Source organism: Zootoca vivipara, chromosome 13 (genome assembly GCF_963506605.1).
Source record: "Zootoca vivipara chromosome 13, rZooViv1.1, whole genome shotgun sequence".
Taxonomy (NCBI): Eukaryota; Metazoa; Chordata; class Lepidosauria; order Squamata; family Lacertidae; genus Zootoca; species Zootoca vivipara.
Genome location: NC_083288.1, coordinates 14254846 through 14272346, shown reverse-complemented (window position 1 = coordinate 14272346; position 17501 = coordinate 14254846). Strand labels below are relative to the sequence as shown.

The 17501-nt window shown below is 45.8% G+C and overlaps 1 protein-coding gene and 1 pseudogene across 1 annotated transcript in view; both read right to left on the bottom strand.

Moving 5' to 3' along the window:
* Positions 1 to 8575: 8575 nt before the first annotated feature.
* Positions 8576 to 17501, bottom strand: part of ITGB3 (integrin subunit beta 3) — a 56008-nt gene continuing 47082 nt past the window's right edge. Inside the window, exons 11-15 of the mRNA XM_035136081.2 lie at positions 16405 to 16633; positions 15203 to 15303; positions 14241 to 14360; positions 9503 to 9669; positions 8576 to 8884 (exon numbers count right to left, since the gene is read on the bottom strand). Of these exons, the coding sequence (XP_034991972.1) occupies positions 8816 to 8884; positions 9503 to 9669; positions 14241 to 14360; positions 15203 to 15303; positions 16405 to 16633 (686 nt within the window). The 3' untranslated portion in view covers positions 8576 to 8815. The remainder of the gene's footprint in view (positions 8885 to 9502; positions 9670 to 14240; positions 14361 to 15202; positions 15304 to 16404; positions 16634 to 17501) is intronic.
* LOC118095926 (U2 spliceosomal RNA) lies at positions 17149 to 17252 on the bottom strand (annotated as a pseudogene).

Sequence of the window (17501 nt, the reverse complement as noted above, 5' to 3'; positions counted from 1 at the left end):
AAGACCCTGATGTTGGGAAAGATGGAGGGCACAAGGAGAAGGGGACAACAGAGGACGAGATGGCTGGACAGTGTTTTCGAAGCTACAAACATGAGTTTGACCAAACTGCGGGAGGCAGTGGAAGACAGGAGTGCCTGGCATGCTCTGGTCCATGGGGTCACGAAGAGTCGGACACAACTAAACGACTAAACAACAACAACAAAAATACTCTTAAGAAACTGCACTTCCCAAAATTATTTGGAGCAAGCCGTGACTGTTTAAAGCTTTATAACACTTTGAAACTTCTCCAAACTTTGCAGTTTAGTTCTCCCATCAAAAAATGTGGACAAAAATGTAAATACTAGTGCAAAGTGTTATATATTAGTGAAAATAACATATCAACGCGCATTATTTTGGGGAAAATTGCATTGCAAAAACGTGTATACTAGGCAAATATACATGTGTATAATTAGGAGAAATCCGCACTAAAATGCTGTTGAATTCTCATGAGGATTTTTAAATGAATGAATGAATGAGAAACTGAACCTGAATGGACAGATTTACCCATCTCTAGTTGTTTTCTTTTGACTTGGTGGGTCTGGATTGCAAGTTGATAACCCTAAGTAATGACTAAGTGATTTGCAGTTTGACAGATCACTCTCCGTCCCAGGCTGAGAGGGAAAATGGCAAAAACAGGTTATTTATTGGGACAGTGTGATTTTTTGCAGCTGCTGTTAAACAAAGAAGCACAGGACGGAGCAATTGAGAATTTCTGAAAAAAACAATGGGATGTTAGCTCCGCCCAAGGCATGATGGAGAACAGCAACAACTGGGAAAAGATAAATAACATTTTACAAGGACAGGGAGAAACATCACAGACAGAATAATTGCCACACACAGGAAGAATAAGGATATAGTTTGAGTGCCTCACCTGTAGTTTCATAAACCATTTAATGTGTTAATACGAATGGAAGTTGTTAATATTGCAGTTGTTGTATAAGGAATTGTTATCTTGACTGGACTGCAATTGAAATGAATAAGATTTTGGAGCACAGAAATAAAGAAAACCATCAAACCATCAATTCCAGCATGCAGGCGGACATGTAAATTATATGATTTGGTATCTGAATGATTGGTATTAGTAATTGTATTATAATTTGGCATTGTTATAATGAAACTATTATTGGACTGTAATTGAAAACTAATAAAAAGTATTATCAAAAAGCAAGTCGATCACCCTAGTTAGGGGTATATCGATAGCTGGGTAACCTTAAAGGTAAAGGGACCCCTGACTGTTAGGTCCAGTCGCGGGACCCCAGCTTCAGTCGTGACCGACTCTGGGGTTGCGGCGCTCATCTCACTTTACTGGCTGAAGGAGCCGGTGTACAGCTTCTAGGTCACGTGGCCAGCATGACTAAGCCGCTTCAGGCGAACTAGACCATCACATGGAAACGCTGTTTACCTTCCCACCAGAGTGGTACCTATTTGTCCACTTGCACTGTGTGCTTTCAAACTGCTAGGTGGGCAGGAGCTGGGACCGAACGACGGGCGCTCACCCCATCGCGGGGATTCGAACCGCTGACCTTTCGCTTGGCAAGCCCTAGGCTCTGTGGTTTAACCCACAGCGCCACCCGCGTCCCTCAGTGTTTAGAGTACAGTACAGCCTTGCAAATAATCACATAGAACAGTGGGGAACATTTGGCCATTCAAACCTCAGCTGAACTTCAGTTTCCAGCATCCCTGACCATCGGCCACGTTTGTTGAGGCATATGGGAGTTGTAGTCCAGCAACATATGCAGAGCCCGGAGCAAGCAACGGGAGCTCACCCCATCGCGGGGATTCGAACCGCTGACCTTTCGATTGGCAAGCCCTGGGCTGTGTGGTTTAGACCAGTGTTTCCCAAACTTGGGTCTCCGGCTGTTTTTTGGACTACAACTCCCATCATCCCTAGCTAGCAGGACCGGTGGTCAGGGATGATGGGAATTGTAGTTCAAAAACAGCTGGAGACCCAAGTTTGGGAAACACTAGTCTAAACCACAGTGCCACCTGCGTCCCAGAGGGTAACCTTTTAGAGCCCCTATTACCTGACAACTCTGTTGATGGTGTCATCCATTTTCTAGGAACCACAGCAGGGAGATGTACTCCTTCCACATTAGCAGGGATGGCAGCCAAAACTGAAAAGTCAAAGGTCAACAGAAAAGATGAAGGCCACACAGCAAGGTCCTCTTCACTGGAGGTGGAAAAGAAATCATTGAGCTCTTCTTCAATGGCCCTTCATCCAGAGCAAGTGGAGGGGGGAAAGAATAAAAGGAACAGGAGGAGCACCAAGGGAAGACGGCCTCGTTTTCCAATCCCTCAGAACCACAATTCACTTGGTCAGAAGCCGTAGGGATCAGCAATTTTGTTGGGTGGTGTTCAAGGACCTAGGATGAGATGAACCGGCAATGGGGATGTACAGCTAGGACCAGAAATATGGGGATGGAGTGGAGATTGGCGCTGCTTCCATTTCCCCCAAAGCAGCTCAGGTGTTACGGCTGGTGGAAGCAGGGCCGCGAGAATTGGCATAAATGGTTCTCCACCGGTGCCATGTTTTTCACCACCACCGCCACTTGGGTGGCAACTGTTGTTTGAGAGGTTCCGGCCCGATGATGTCATAGAGCAGTGAGTGATCCAAACAGAGCTCATGTTGTAGAAAATCACTATCCCAAAAAAAAAGGGCGCAAGTCTGTGTTGGAACAAGCTGGCTGTCATCCTTGGGAGTGAAGCAGTAGGAGGAACACATGGGCACGAAACCAGAATGGTCCGTTTTATGCAGGCTGGCAAAGACGGCCAGCAATGTTACAAAGCTCACAAAGATGGATTTGTTTTGCGCATTTTTATCCCGACCTCCTTCACCCCATGATCACAGGGCAGTAGGAGTGGCTTTACTTGACTTGGAATAAGCCTCACTGAACTCACCGAGACTTACTTCTGAGTAAATGAGCAAAAGATTACATTTGGGGTTATAAAACAAGAATTCTTGTTTTGCTGTAAATTCATTTACGGGACCTTAGGTAAGTTGCTCTCCTTAGGCTTCCCTCCCTCTACCCCACCAACCACCTGTGATAAAGATGTACTGTATTTTTCTGTAGCAAAATAAAAAATTCCTTCAGTAGCACCTTAAAGACCAACTAAGTTTTTATTTTGGTACGAGCTTTCGTGTGCATGCACACTTCGTCAGATACACTGAAACAGAATCAACCAGACCCTTATTTATATTCAGAGGGTGGGGGGTGGGTGGGAATGGGTGATGGGCTGATAGGAGTGGTGAACTAGTTGATGGCTGTTATTTTGTGCCTCATTATGCATGATCCAGCTTTCTTTTGTGCCTTGCTTCCCCCCCCCCCCCCCCGCAGGACCAATTGCAGTCATCAGCAGTCATTAACAGCCATCAACTGGTTCACAACTCCTATCAGCCCATCACCCATTCCCCCCCCCCCAACCAGGAACTTTTTTATTTTGCTTCGACTCAGACCAACACGGCTACCTACCTATATTTTTCTGGGTATAACATGCCCCTGTGTACAAGACACCCCCCTTTTTGGGGACTACAAATAGAGAAAATGGGGGGGGGGAGATTGCCAAAGTTGTTGAGCTTTTTTTTGGAGGGGGGATTGCCCACAGTTGCTGAGCTTTTTTTGGGGGGGGGTTGCCGAAAAACGCTTACCCGCAAGACCGCCGCAGCCAATCGCACACACATCAACGAAGCAACCAGTCGTCTGGACGCTCGCCAAAAGCGCCAATCGCCCGCCCAATTGCCGCCGCAGCCAGTAGCCAGCTAATCACCCACACAAACACTGCTGACAATCTCCTGCTTGTGGCAGGCACCAATCGCCTGTCCCACCTCTCCACTATCTGTGTATAAGACAACCCCCAATTTCAAGCATAATTTTTAAATAAAATAGCCTCGGCTTATACACAGAAGAATACAGTAATTGTATATAGCTGCTTTTTATCTAAAACAAAATGTTTAGGGGTACTCTCATTTTTGACTCAAGAAAATCACCATTTTATAATTCAAATTGGGGGAAATAAATACAGTAAATGGACAAAAGTACAAACATTCAGAAAATGCTTAGGGGTATGCGTACCCCTGCGTCCTCTCCCCTCCTCCCCCAGGAAAAAAAGCACTGGGTATGATACTTCTGGTCACAACCAGAAGTCAAGTCATTTTGTGTCAAAGCGGGAGGCCCTCACAGAATTCTGTGAAAGCTTCCCCCCCCCCCCGCCTCTTGAATACTTTTTTTTTTTAACACTGAAAGGCCTTTGCAGATTTTGTTAAATTAACTCGGGTAACCAATTGTTTTCATGGTGGTTTTGTATTGCTTTTAAAGTTTTTGTAAATGGTTTATATTGTTGCACACCTCCCTTTAGAAATAAAAATTTAATCAGTAAATAATTCCATATATATTGTAATGTATATTATTATATTAAATTATATGAGTTATATGAGTTTCGAGTATTCAGAAGTATGCAAATACCGTACAGTGGTACCTTTACTTACGAATTTAATGCGTTCCGAACGCACATTCGTAAGTCGAAAAAAATTGTAAGTCGGATCCCATAGGAATGCATTGGGAGAAAAAAATTGTAAGTCGAAGCAACCCCATCTAAAAATTTGTAAGTAGAAAAAATCCTATTTAAACAGCATCCAAGATGGCGGACGGAGCTCCATTCGTAAGTAGAAGCATTCGTAAGTAGAAGCATTCGTAAGTAGAGTCATTCGTAATTAATTAGAGGGACCACTGTATTGTTTTTACAGTAGAATGCTCAGGGTGTTTGGATATGATGAAATCCCAGAAAATGCCCCTAGATGTCACTGCTGCCTCAACATTTCCTTTTGTCAACTCTGTTCAGTACTATTTTGTCCAGTTCATCCTGTCTATACGGAACCTATTGAATATTTGGTAAAAAAAATATCAAAACATAGAAAAGGAAAAAAACCGGCTCCATATACAAACCACTTTTCTGTAACATAAACTGGGTTTAGAATAGGCAGATGATTAGGCAGCCCTGTTCAGGGAGGCTTTTAATGTTTAATAGATTACTGTGTTTTATTTTTCTGTTGGAAGCTGCCCAGAGTGGCTGGGGAAACCCAGCCAGATGAGCAGGTATAAATAATAAATTATTATTATTATTAATTATTATTATTATTACTCCCTGCGTGGGGGGTCTAACCATTCCAATTTGCAACAACCCAATTACAATACAGTTGTACCTTGGGTTACAGACGCTTCAGATTACAGACTCCGCTAACCCAGAAATACCACCTCGGGTTAAGAACTTTGCTTCAGGATGAGAACGGAAATCGCACAGCGGCGGCGGCAGTGGGAGGCCCCATTAGCTAAAGTGGTACCTCAAGTTAAGAACAGTTTCAGGTGAAGAACGGACCTGCAGAACGAATTAAGCTCTTATCCCGAGGTACCACTGTATGTTATTTATAAAAAACAGCAACCAGGCTCCATAGCTCACTAACAAGTTTGTGTTCTTGTAGTTTTATGCTGTGAACCATCCTATGCGCTACGGATGAAGGGTGGTACACTAATTAATAAAAAAATTAATAATAATAATATCAAATGCATTTCAATATTTACAGAATGCTATCCATTTAATATGATCGATAGATAAGATAGCGCCATGATACCCCCAGCCATTCTTGTTCCAAATACCTCTCTTTAGATTTACAACTATGAGCATAACGCAGTCTAGCAACCACTAAAATTGAGCCTTTAAGACTACCTCTTGTTACTTTCTGGGGACTGGACCGGGTATAAAATTGAGAATGATTATATAAATTTCTACAGTGCCTCCTCCCAATCCATCCCCACCACCCAACACTTTAGTGCAGGCATCCCCAAACTGCGGCCCTCCAGATGTTTTGGCCTACAATTCCCATGATCCCTAGCTAACAAGACCAGTGGTCGGGAAAGATGGGAATTGTAGTCCAAAACATCTGGAGGGCCAAAGTTTGGGGATTTGTCATCTTTCCGCAGGGCCTGCGAGACAGAGCTGTTCTGCCTGGCCTTTGGGTTGGACTTAGTCTGACCCCTGTGTTTTCCTCCCTCATGGCTTGGATTTATGGACAACTTAAAATCAGGCTGCATTTTAAATTTTAATACTGTATTTTAATCAATTGCTTTTTATGTTTTATTGTAATTTTATTGGTGTGAGCTGCCCTGAGCCCGGTTTTGACTGGGGAGGGTGGGGTATAAATAAAAATTTATTATTACGGTATTATTATTAGAGTGTTTCCTCACTGGAAAAAGTAATCCATCCCACATATTATTTTAGTTGCTCCTTTCTGTACCTATCACAGTTCCGTAAATAGGTAGATTTGCTTCCACATTCTCATTTCACCAGCAATAGCAATTTGCTGCGTTGTGTTAAAGTTGTTATTGGGCTAAGAGCGAGAGAGAGAGAGAGAGAGAAAGAGAGAGAGACAGATACAGACAGAGACAGACAGACAGACAGACAGACAGACAGACAGACAGACAAATGAATGACTAAGAGAAGCCAGGCAAATCTATGGGTTTAGACAATTTGATTTTATTTACGTGTGACAAGAGTCTTCATTTCATCACATCATTGCCCTCAACAAGACCTGCTTTTCACCAAATCAACACAGCCCTGCCTGTCCCCTTCTAAATATGCCACTTCTTGGCACCTCTCTCTCCTTCCCAGAATCCACACCAGTTGACAGCAAAACTGGAAGAGGACAGGTGGGGTTGGGGGTCAGATGGGGCAAGGAGCTGAGAAATCCAGAAGAATGGATCCATTGTACGAACGGGGAAAGGAGCAGCTTGGAAACTGGCGCCATGCGAACTCAACTTCTTCCGACCTATATTCTGTCGCTCCCAACAGACTCGCTGCAGCACTGAGCCTCCTTTTCATAATTCCAGGATCAGACGTTTGTGGCGGCAATGTGAGATACTTTGGCTGACGGACCCAGCCTGCATGTGGGAAGCGTGGGGCAATGGAAGCGCTGGCGTGAGCGGTGGAGTGAGAATCGGGAAGGAGAGGAAAGAGGGCGTCAACCTTTCTGCGACTCCTCGCCTCTTTTAATGACTTTGGGTCTCAGGTCAAGAAGCCACAGTGGCTTTTGGAAGCCACCTTCCACGATGAGAATGGCCAATGGCGAAAATACCCGAGTCTACCAGAATAGTTCACAGCCCAACGAAGATTGGGGGGGGGGCAGCCCATCTAGCCGTAGTGGGTAACGCAAGCCCAGAAAAAGAGGGTTTCATTGGGTAGATTGCTTCAACATATTCCCCACCCCCTTCAACAAACCTGAGGAATATTTTAGGTCACCCAGGACACTGGTGTCTCATCTCCTTAAGGTGAATCTTTGGTTCCCTGAGTAAGAAAGCAGGAGCAAAGAACTTGCCCCCATGGTGAGGATCTGAAGATTCAGGAACATGTGAGACAACGACAGCTCAGAAACACATATCAAGCTACCAAGCCATCTAGCCTGCTACTGTCTACTCTGGCTGGAAGCAGCTCTTTCCAGCTCTCCCCCAGCCTTGCTACGTAACATAATACACGCTCTATCAGTGAGCAATGGCCCTTCCCCAAACCCACGTCAGCATTAACAAGTTGGCTATGCAGCAGAAAGGGGAGAGATGTTGTGCGAAGGGCTTGATTTGAACCCAGGGGCTCAGCCTTGGAGCACGCGAATGCCATTGTGCAAAAAGAAGTACCCTCAAGCACGTGCAGAGTGCCTTTTGTCCCTTAAACTGAGCCCTGTGAATGATTAGCGAGGGTCACAAAATGGTCAGGGGCAAGCTTGTAAATACATCAGCATCTCTTGTTTTTCTAGAAGTTAAACACAAAACACTTATTACTTACTCTGGGGATGAGAATAGCAAGAGGTATATTTTATATATATATAACATTATGCAGTGCTTTGTTCTTGGTACATTAAAAGCTAGATCAGTTTGAAATAGGTTCTGAAAATAATTTCACACACCCCTCAATATTCCAGAAAATGCTCTCTGTTTCTGAACCTGTTTAGAAGTTCAGTCTCGCCATGCCTGCAGTTGTCTCAGCAGCACTACAGAGCCTTGGGATTTTGTCATCCCAATGACGACTCCCCTGTTCCCTTTTCTCAAAGCTTTCCTACTCCCATTAGGAGTTAGGATCCATGGGAACCATATCCCCCATGCATCCTTGTACCAGAAATGCTGGCAAACAGCACTGAAGACACAACGGAGGCCTTGCAAGAAAGCTTTCCTATGCCCACCTGAGCCAACTGACTGGTAACTTCGATTGAGAAGGGAAAGGGACAGATTTCAGCCGCTGAGCCATTTCAAACCAGGTGTGAAACTTTCGGGAGGAGTTTGGGCTAAGCTGGGAGTGAGTTGGTAATAATCTGAATTGGGGAAGTTTGTTTCTGGAGGGAAAACTCCCCAATTCCCAACCTGATTAGTAAAACCCTTCGGAGTTAGATTGCATCTCAACATTCCTGCCCCTTAATTTCATTCAACTAGAGTGTCTGGTCACCTCCGAGGGATTTGCTGTCCCCACTGACGAGAGAGGCCTGCTTTCTCCTTCAGCATAGGGGGTCTGGGCCCACAGTACTAGGTGAGCTGAGGTAAACAGAGAATCTCGGAAGCATAGTGCATAGTTCACACGCGGCAGCAGAACAACGCAGAGCAAAAGCTCCGGAACCATTTGAGCAACAGCTGTTAAAACATCTCACATACACACACAACGCACACAGAAAACACACATGCCAGCGCAACACACAGACTGTTCTGTAAACATCAGTAAGGAAGGCCCTGCAAGGCCTTGTCTCTCTTCACGAATTTCCACGGTATGTGATGTTGGTGAAGGTCGAGGTAGCTCCTTTGTACAATGGGTTGTTGGCCTGAAACGGAGAAATAGCAGGGTAAAGGAGTTAGCACAAACTGTACCCGCTAATTCACGGCCATTGTCAAAAGCTGTTTGCGTATAGGCTTAAACCAGTTTAAGAGTTCTCTTGCCCCAGTGATCCCTGGCAAACATAATTCTGCGAGGCAGGGCTTGGAATCTCTAATTATTCTCACCAAACAGACAACCCCAGGATTCTGTAATAGACCCAAAGCACACGGGTTCTAGCATATCTCCCTGGCTGCATGCATTTGAGAACATGACATGTCATCGTTATTTCAGCGTTTCTCTCTCCTTCCCTGCAGGCATTAGTTAATGAAGCAGAGCAAAGGGCAGGAAATGCTAGCACAATGAGTCTAGTCATATGTTTTTTCAGCAGCGCAGTGCTGGAGAAATAGGAATGGATGTGGGTTGGTGACACCCACACTGTTTCCCCCGCAATGTCTAGTTTGGAAACTGGTATAAGCCTGATATCCGTGGCTGGTATGATCCACAGCATGAGGATTGCCAGAATATGGAAGCTGAACTAGGGATCACTGCAACAAACCCTTTCCCCCTCTGAATTGTTGCAGGGCTGTTCTCTACTCCTCCATCAACCACCTCTCGTGTATCTCACCGTGTCCCATCTAGCTCGGGCCCGCTCTTCTTCAAACTTGGCGAACTCCCGCCGGTCGTGGATGGTGATGAGCAGTTTCCAGATGAGCAGAGTAGCCAAGCCAATAAGCAAAATGGCTCCCGTCACAGAAAGGAGAACCACCAGGATGTCCGGCCCCTTGGGGCAGTCTGCAAGAGAAGCACGTGTTATCACGCAGGGCTGCGAAACTTCCTCAGTTTCCTACTTTGGTATTCCCATTCTCTCTCCACAACCCACATCAGCACACCAGTAGAGATCTCTACTGAGAATGCACGACAGTAATTCCCATCCCATATGAGAGTGGCTCCCCTCAAATGACTTCCCTTCCTCTCTTTCCATGGTTCATTTTGCACTACACCCATCAAAACTTATTTACATTGTCAAATTTATCTTAATGCTGTCCACGTTTTCAAATATGCACAATTTCCCTTCATATATTCAATAAACATTTTCCAATCTTTTTAAAACGTATGTTCTTCTTGTTCTCTTATTCTATATAAAAAAATTCCTTCAGTAGCACCTGAAAGACCAACTAAGTTTTTATTTTGGTATGAGCTTTCGTGTGCATGCACACTTCTTCAGATACACTTGAAACAGAAGCGTCAGACCCTTATGTATATACAGAGCGTGGGGGTGGGTGGGTGGGAATGGGTGATGGGCTGATGGGAGTGGTAAACCTGTAGATGGCTGTTAACGACTGCTGGTGGCTGCAATTGGTCCTGCGGGGAAAAAGCAAGGGCTGAGGCGCTAAAGAAAGCTTGATCATGCATAATGAGATAAGAATCAAATGTCTTTATTCATCCCAGGTGGCTCCGTGATTTTAAGCTTGGTAATGAGTTCCAGTTCAGCAACTTCTCTTTCCAGTCTGTTCCTGAAATTTTTCTGTAATAAAACAGCTGCTTTGAGATCTTGTATAGAATGTCCTGGGAGATTGAAGTGTTCTCCTACTGGTTTTTCAGTCTTACGGTTCCTGATGTCCGATTTATGTGCATTTATCCTTTGGCGTAGGGTTTGGCCTGTTTGTCCAATATAGAGAGCTGAAGGGCAATGTTCTATGTGTTAGATTTGCAAGCTGCGCATATTCCATCAGTTTATGTTGCCATTCTTCTTCATTTCGAACTTTGCTTGTTTTCCATTGTGGGGCTAACAAAACACAAGCCACCGTTGTGGCATACATAAACAACCTTTTCTGAGAGTGGCTCCACTGCTTGATTCACCAGAAGCAGTTGCTCTGCAAGCACCACCTCAATATACTTGGCTCTCTGCTTCTGAGCTGTGGGAGCCTTATTGTGGGGACAGAGAGCTTGGGGGCCTTTTGTGCCCAGCTGATGGTTCTGTTTCACACATGCATGTTCAACATCTCTTCACGACTGCCACATCAGGCTATGGCCACACATTCAGCTGCTAGCCATCAACAGCTGCACATGCCATGTGTGAATCAGTTCTAATAGGTTTTCTGCTAGAGGCCCAGCTAGGTGAAAGATGGGCATTTTAGGAGACATTTACACTTAACTGAGAAGGGGATCCCCCTTCATGGATCAATGCCTTGTCATGGCGAAGGGGCTTCAATAACTCAGAGAAGCTATGAGCTATGCCATGCAGGGCCACCCAAGATGGACAGGTCATAGGGGAGAGTTTTGACTAAACGTGATCCACCTGGAGAAGGAACTGGCAAGCCACTCCAGTATCCCTGCCAAGAAAACTCCATGGATAAAGACAACAGGAAAAGGTCTGTATAGTTAAAGCTATGGTTTTCCCAGTAGTGATGTATGGAAGTGAGAGCTGGACCATAAAGAAGGCTGATCGCCGAAGAATTGATGCTTTTGAATTATGGTGCTGGAGGAGACTCTTGAGAGTCCCATGGACTGCAAGAAGATCAAACCTATCCATTCTGAGGGAAATCAGCCCTGAGTGCTCACTGGAAGGACAGATCGTGAAGCTGAGGCTCCAATACTTTGGCCACCTCATGAGAAGAGAAGACTCCCTGGAAAAGACCCTGATGTTGGGAAAGATGGACAGCACAAGGAGAAGGGGACGACAGAGGACGAGATGGTTGGACAGTGTTCTCGAAGCTACGAACATGAGTTTGACCAAAGTGCGGGAGGCAGTGGAAGACAGGAGTGCCTGGCGTGCTATGGTCCATGGGGTCACGAAGAGTCGGACACGACTAAACGACTAAACAACAACGAGAAGGGGATCGGATTTTCACAAAACACCTCCTCCCCTTTGTCTCAGTCCTAGTTCTGATCCGACCCTTGTGTTTTCTGCAATTCAAGTTAAGTGCTATAGTGCTCAATCAAATGTGGGACAAACTCTCATCTAGGCGCAGCCCAAGACAAGGACATAAACGACAGAGAATCAGATCCAATGTGGGCACAACCAAAGCCTTCCTAACAGCCAGATCAACACAGTTAAGAACCTCCTCCCTGGAAGTCCAAGGCGTATTTAGGCCACTGCGTACAATAATAATAATAATAATAATAATAATAATAATAATAATAATTTATTATTTATACCCCGCCCATCTGGCCAGGTTCCCCCAGCCACTCTGGGCGGCTTCCAACAAAACATTAAAATACAGAAATGACTCAGGCAGTGGGAATCCTGCCCTGGAGGGAGTTGCAGGTCTCAACAGCCTTTGATGATGTTTTGATGATGCAGCAGCTGTCACAATATCCTTCCCAGAAAGTGTACTGGATAGCCAAAAGATTTCCAACTCTATCTTATTTCTGCATTACTATATGCGTTAAGTCCCATGGAGTTCCAAGAGAACTGGCAGCTTTGTGGTTTCCCACCAGGCATTAAGCTGGCCTCAAAACTGCTCCCCACTGAAGTCTGGCCAGGCCCATGAAATCTATCCCAGTTGGGTGTCTATCTCCTCTGTGCAATACAGTTGCATCTGAGTCACTGGCCAGGTTCAAGGCCCCTGTGGCTGGTCCAGGGGAAGGGGGGGGTAGAATTAGATATAAGTGGTTAAGGATTAATATGATGGAAGAAATAGTATTTGAATGTATGGGAAAAAATTGGGGTATAAATTGTGAGGCAAAGGGAAGAAATAGAGATGGATGGGAAAATAAATTTAGATTTGGATTAATTAATGAATTTTAGGTTGAGGATAGTTGATTTTTTTTGTAGATTGGAATTGGTTGTGAGATAATGGAAAAAATTGTGTTAGAATGATTTAAGATGATAAATGAAAACTGCTTAGATTTAAAAATGGACCCAGTGTGGGGGGAATCGAGGAAGTCCACAATGTCAAGTTAATGTAAGAATTGATTTTTTTTTCTTTTTCTCTTTTGTTTATGTTTTATTTTTATTTTTTGCTACTTCTTTTGTTTTTGTGATTGAAATGTTTGAAAATCAATAAATATTATTTGAAAATAATAATAATAAAAGTTTTACCAAGGAAAAGCAACAACAACAACAACAAAAAGACCCCTGTGGCTGGGGGTGCATTTGTTTGTACCATTTATTCCTTCTCTTTTGGGGGTCTTTGGCCATGCTACCCTGAACACGCCCGATCTCGACATTCTCTTTGGGGGTTACATGATGATTCCTGGAACTTTTGCTCACAAGCCTTCTCAGGCAGGCGGGAGACAGACTATAGCCCTCGCTCCCCTTTGCTGATCTATCAGCAGGCACAGACAGGGGCAGAATTTGCTAACCTAAGCAAAAAAAAAAAAGGTCATCTGTTTCATTCTATTTATGCTTTTATTACTGTGAGTCACTCTGGGGGCCCTTTAAAGGTGCAACATAAACTATTGTATAAATAATGTTTGTTTCGGTTTTGTTTTGCTTAATTCATCACTGCTCATCTTGGACGTTCTCTCTCCAACTTGATACTTCTAGCTTAACAGAGATCTACCTATTAAGTTCCTGATTCCCCATACTTTCCTTGGCCATGGATGTGGTTCCAGTTTCTCTCTTCCTTCAAATCCCCATTTTCCCATGAAGCCTTTGGCTTGACCCTCATCTACTACAGAAGCAGTCTTAGGTACTGTGAGGGGCAAAGAGTACAGAGAGCCCCCTCCCATCCTGAGGAGCAGCTCCTCCACCAGCAGTAGCGCCAGCGGGGAGGGGGAAGAGTCAAGTGAGGAAGGAGGAGACGGGGCTCTGGCAGCATAGGAGAGCCCCTGCTACACGTGGGAGAGGAAGAGAGAGAGGGGGAAAAGGGGGAGAAGGAAAACAGGGAAAAGAGACCCTTTCCCCCTCCGGTTCCGGAATTACGCAGGAGGAAACGCGGAAGGAGATTTGGCGTGCCCAGACTCTTATGTTGGAAGACGCGGAGCGCGCCATTCCAGGGTTCTGGTTCGGACTAGACGGATGTATCCTGTATAGCTCTATCACTGTAAATAGACTGCACATAATAAAAGCATGAAAAGGCAAAGGAGTGGAGAGTCGTTACTCTAGAGTAGTCGCAACGCATCGCCTCTTACAGGTACGTTCTGCTGTGTTGGCAGATATTTGCTTTTTGACAAACGAACATCTCCCTTACTTCTTCTCTTTTCTTCCGCAACACATAAATTAAGTTTGTAACATCCTTGCAGCAGGAACCTTCTTAAAATGGATTCTCCCCGCTAATGAAACTATCTGAAGTTTTGTGTGTATCGCTGCAGCTGCATTTCTCAGGTTGCAGATTAAGCACCCGGGGTGGGGGTGGGGTGGGGGTGGTGCTAATCTCCAAAGATCAAGCCTCATTTCCGTGGCTTTTCATCCTCACCTGGCTCCTCAATGACATAGAGGATGGACTTGCCGCTGGAGTCTTCATAGTACTGGAAACGTACCACACAGTCATTCTCATCCTTGTAAGTGCAATTCACAGCATCCTTTCCCTTGTCTCCTACATAAGGGGAGGGGGCAGGTGAGAAGGAAGAACATGGAAACATTTAGTCCTACAAGTAAAAAGTAAAGGATCCCTGGACAGTTAGGTCCAGTCACAGGAGACTATGGGGTTGCGGCGCTCATCTTGCTTCAGGCCAAGGGAGCCAGCGTTTTTCCACAGACAGCTTTCCGGGTCATGTAGCCAGCATGGCTAAACCGCTTCTAGTGCAACGGGACACCGTGACGGAAGCCGAGGCGCACGGAAATGCCGTTTACCTTCCTGCTGCAGCTGCACCTATTTATCTACTTGCACTGGCATGCTTTTGAACTGCTACGGTAGGTTGGCAAGAGCTGGGACAGAGCAACGGGAGCTCACCCCCTCTCAGCCTCACTGATGTGGTCCAAAGGAAAACAGAGCAATACACTTGGCACCAGCCTGGCTGCAGGAGTTGCCAGAAGGAGCCACCCAACCATCTTAGGGGCTCCACTCTGGATTTGTGAAGAGTTGACTCTTAGCCCTTCCTTCTCCCAAAGATGTTACCTCTTAAGGCATCTCTTTGATATTATTAAGATGTAGCATTTGCCCATTTTCTTTTAAAATGCCACTTGAGATTAGAGGCCATTCATTTCCGCCTCTTGTTACATACACATTGCACGCAGAAGTTATTCCTTCTGTCACCCCAAAGCATCTGCTGAAAGAAAAGGTGACCGGCAGCTAAAATATGAGAGGAAGAATGGTGTTGTGTGTGTGTGTGTGTGTGTGTGTGTGTGTGTGTGTGTTAATCATGCAAAAAAGAACTGGCACGGTTGCCATCCCTTCCTGAGGCAGGTCATGCAGAGAGCCCCATGTTTCTTACGCACCAAGCTCCTGCACCAATTCAATCTCGTCCCGGCAGTTGCGGTTGCAGGTCTCTTGCTCCATCAGGATCCCTCTCTCAAACTTCTTGCATTCCACGCACTCCCTGCGTAAGAGAGGAAGAAGCAGGTACTGTGAGAATAATGAAGCAGGCCGAGGGATGCTGGCTGCAGATCCCATGCCTGCAAAAACAGTAGCTATACAGTCGTACCTTGGATCTCAAATGCCTTGGCTCCCAAACAAATAGGCTCCCGAATAACCAAAACCCGGAAGCGAGTGTTCCGGTTGTCGAATGTTCTTTTGGAAGCCGAACATCCGACGCGGGTTCCACGGCTTCCGATTGGCTGCAGGAGCTGCGCTTTGGTTTCCAAATGTTTTGGAACGCCCTCCCACCAGATGTCAAGGAAATAAACAACTACCTGACTTTTAGAAGATATTTGAAGGCAGCCCTGTTTAGGGAAGTTTTTAACGTTTGATGTTTCATTCTGTTTTTAATCAGTTGGGAGCCACCCAGAGTGGCTGGGGAAACCCAGCCAGATGGGCAGGGTATAAATAATAAATAATAATAATTATTATTATTTGTCACAGAGGGAGCGTTGCAACTACTCTAAAGTAACGACTCTCCAAACCGTTGCCTTTTCATGCTTTTATTGTGTGCAGGCTATTTACAGTGCTAGAGCTGTACAGGGTACATGTTCTTAGTCTGACCCAGAACCCTGGAGTGACGCTTACCGCGTTTTCTTCCAACATAAGAGTCTGGGCACCCCAAATCTCCTTCCGCGTTTCCTCCTGCGTAATTCCGGAACCGGAGGGAAACAGGGTCTCCTTTCCATGTTTTCCTTCTCCCCCCTTCCCCCCCCCCCGCTCTCTCTTCCTCTCTCACGTGCAGCAGAGGCTCTGCTACCCTGCCAGAGCCCTGTCTCCTACTTCCTCCTTCCCCACTGGACTCTTCCCCCTCCCCGCTGGCTCCGCTGCTGGTGGAAGAGCTACTCCTCAAGATGGGAGGGGGCTCTCTGTACTGTTTCCCCCTCACATTATTAATTATTATGATTAGAGTTAAGAATGCAACCTTGCACCCTAATATTCTACATGTCTGCAGCAGGTTTCTTCCTGATATGATGTTTACTTTAATGGTTTTGCGTTGTTTTGAGAAACGACAGACAACGGGTGCACATACACACACAATCCCAGCTCCCCTCTTGCTCACTTCTTGATAGTGCAGGCGTCAGGGCAGGTTGGGCACTTCTCACAGGTATCTCCGTAAGAGCCAGGCTGGGTGCAGACGCATTTCCCGCAGGCACAGTAGCCGCGGCCTTGTCCGCTGCATACCAGCCCATTGCTAGACATGCAGGTGTCCGTCCGGGTGGTGCAGTTGCAGTAGGCTCCCGTCCAGTCGGGGTCGCAGGCACAGTCGCCACAGATGCATTCCCCATGACCTGCGGGCAAATCACAATGCGGCTTATGTGCCAGTGTTGGAGCCCAGATTAAACGGGAGGGGTGGGGGCGCGATCAGAGAGTGCAATGTGTGTGCTGCAAAGGAACAGTTTTTAGCATTCCAGTAACCGACTCTCACCCCTCTTTCTCCCCAACCAAAACAAAAAGTGAAAACTCCATACCCATCCAAGTAGAGTGCACATTAAAGGTAAAGGGACCCCTGACCATTAGGTCCAGTCGCGGACGACTCTGGGGTTGTGGCGCTCATCTCGCTTAACTGGCCGAGGGAGCTGGCGTACAGCTTCCAGGTCATGTGGCCAGCATGACTAAGCCGCTTCTGGCCAACCAGAGCAGTGCACGGAAACGCTGTTTACCTTCCCGCTGTAGCGGTACCTATTTATCTACTTGCACTTTGACGTGCTTTCGAACTGCTAGGTTGGCAGGAGCTGGGACCAAGCAACGGGAGCTCACCCCGTCACAGGGATTCGAACCGCCGACCTTCTGATCGGCAAGCCCAAGAGGCTCAGTGGTTTAACCCACAGTGCCACCCGCTGTCCTAGAGTGCACATTAGGACAGAGCAGATACTACACTTGATCTTAGCCAAAAGGCCGAGAAGTGATCCACTATTTGACTATGGAGTCAAAACCCAAAAATGTATTTTATGTAATTGACTTTTTATTTCTATTCTTTCTGTATCGTATCATTGTTTTATTGCTGTGGCCGATGGCTGATGCAAATAAAGGATTCATTCGTTCCTTCATTGGAACCCGCTCCACCCCATCTGTCACCCCAGGTTCCTATGAAGATAAAACAGGATAACCCCTTTTGCTGTCCTCAGAGGAAGGGTGAGAAACGAATGTGATAAATTA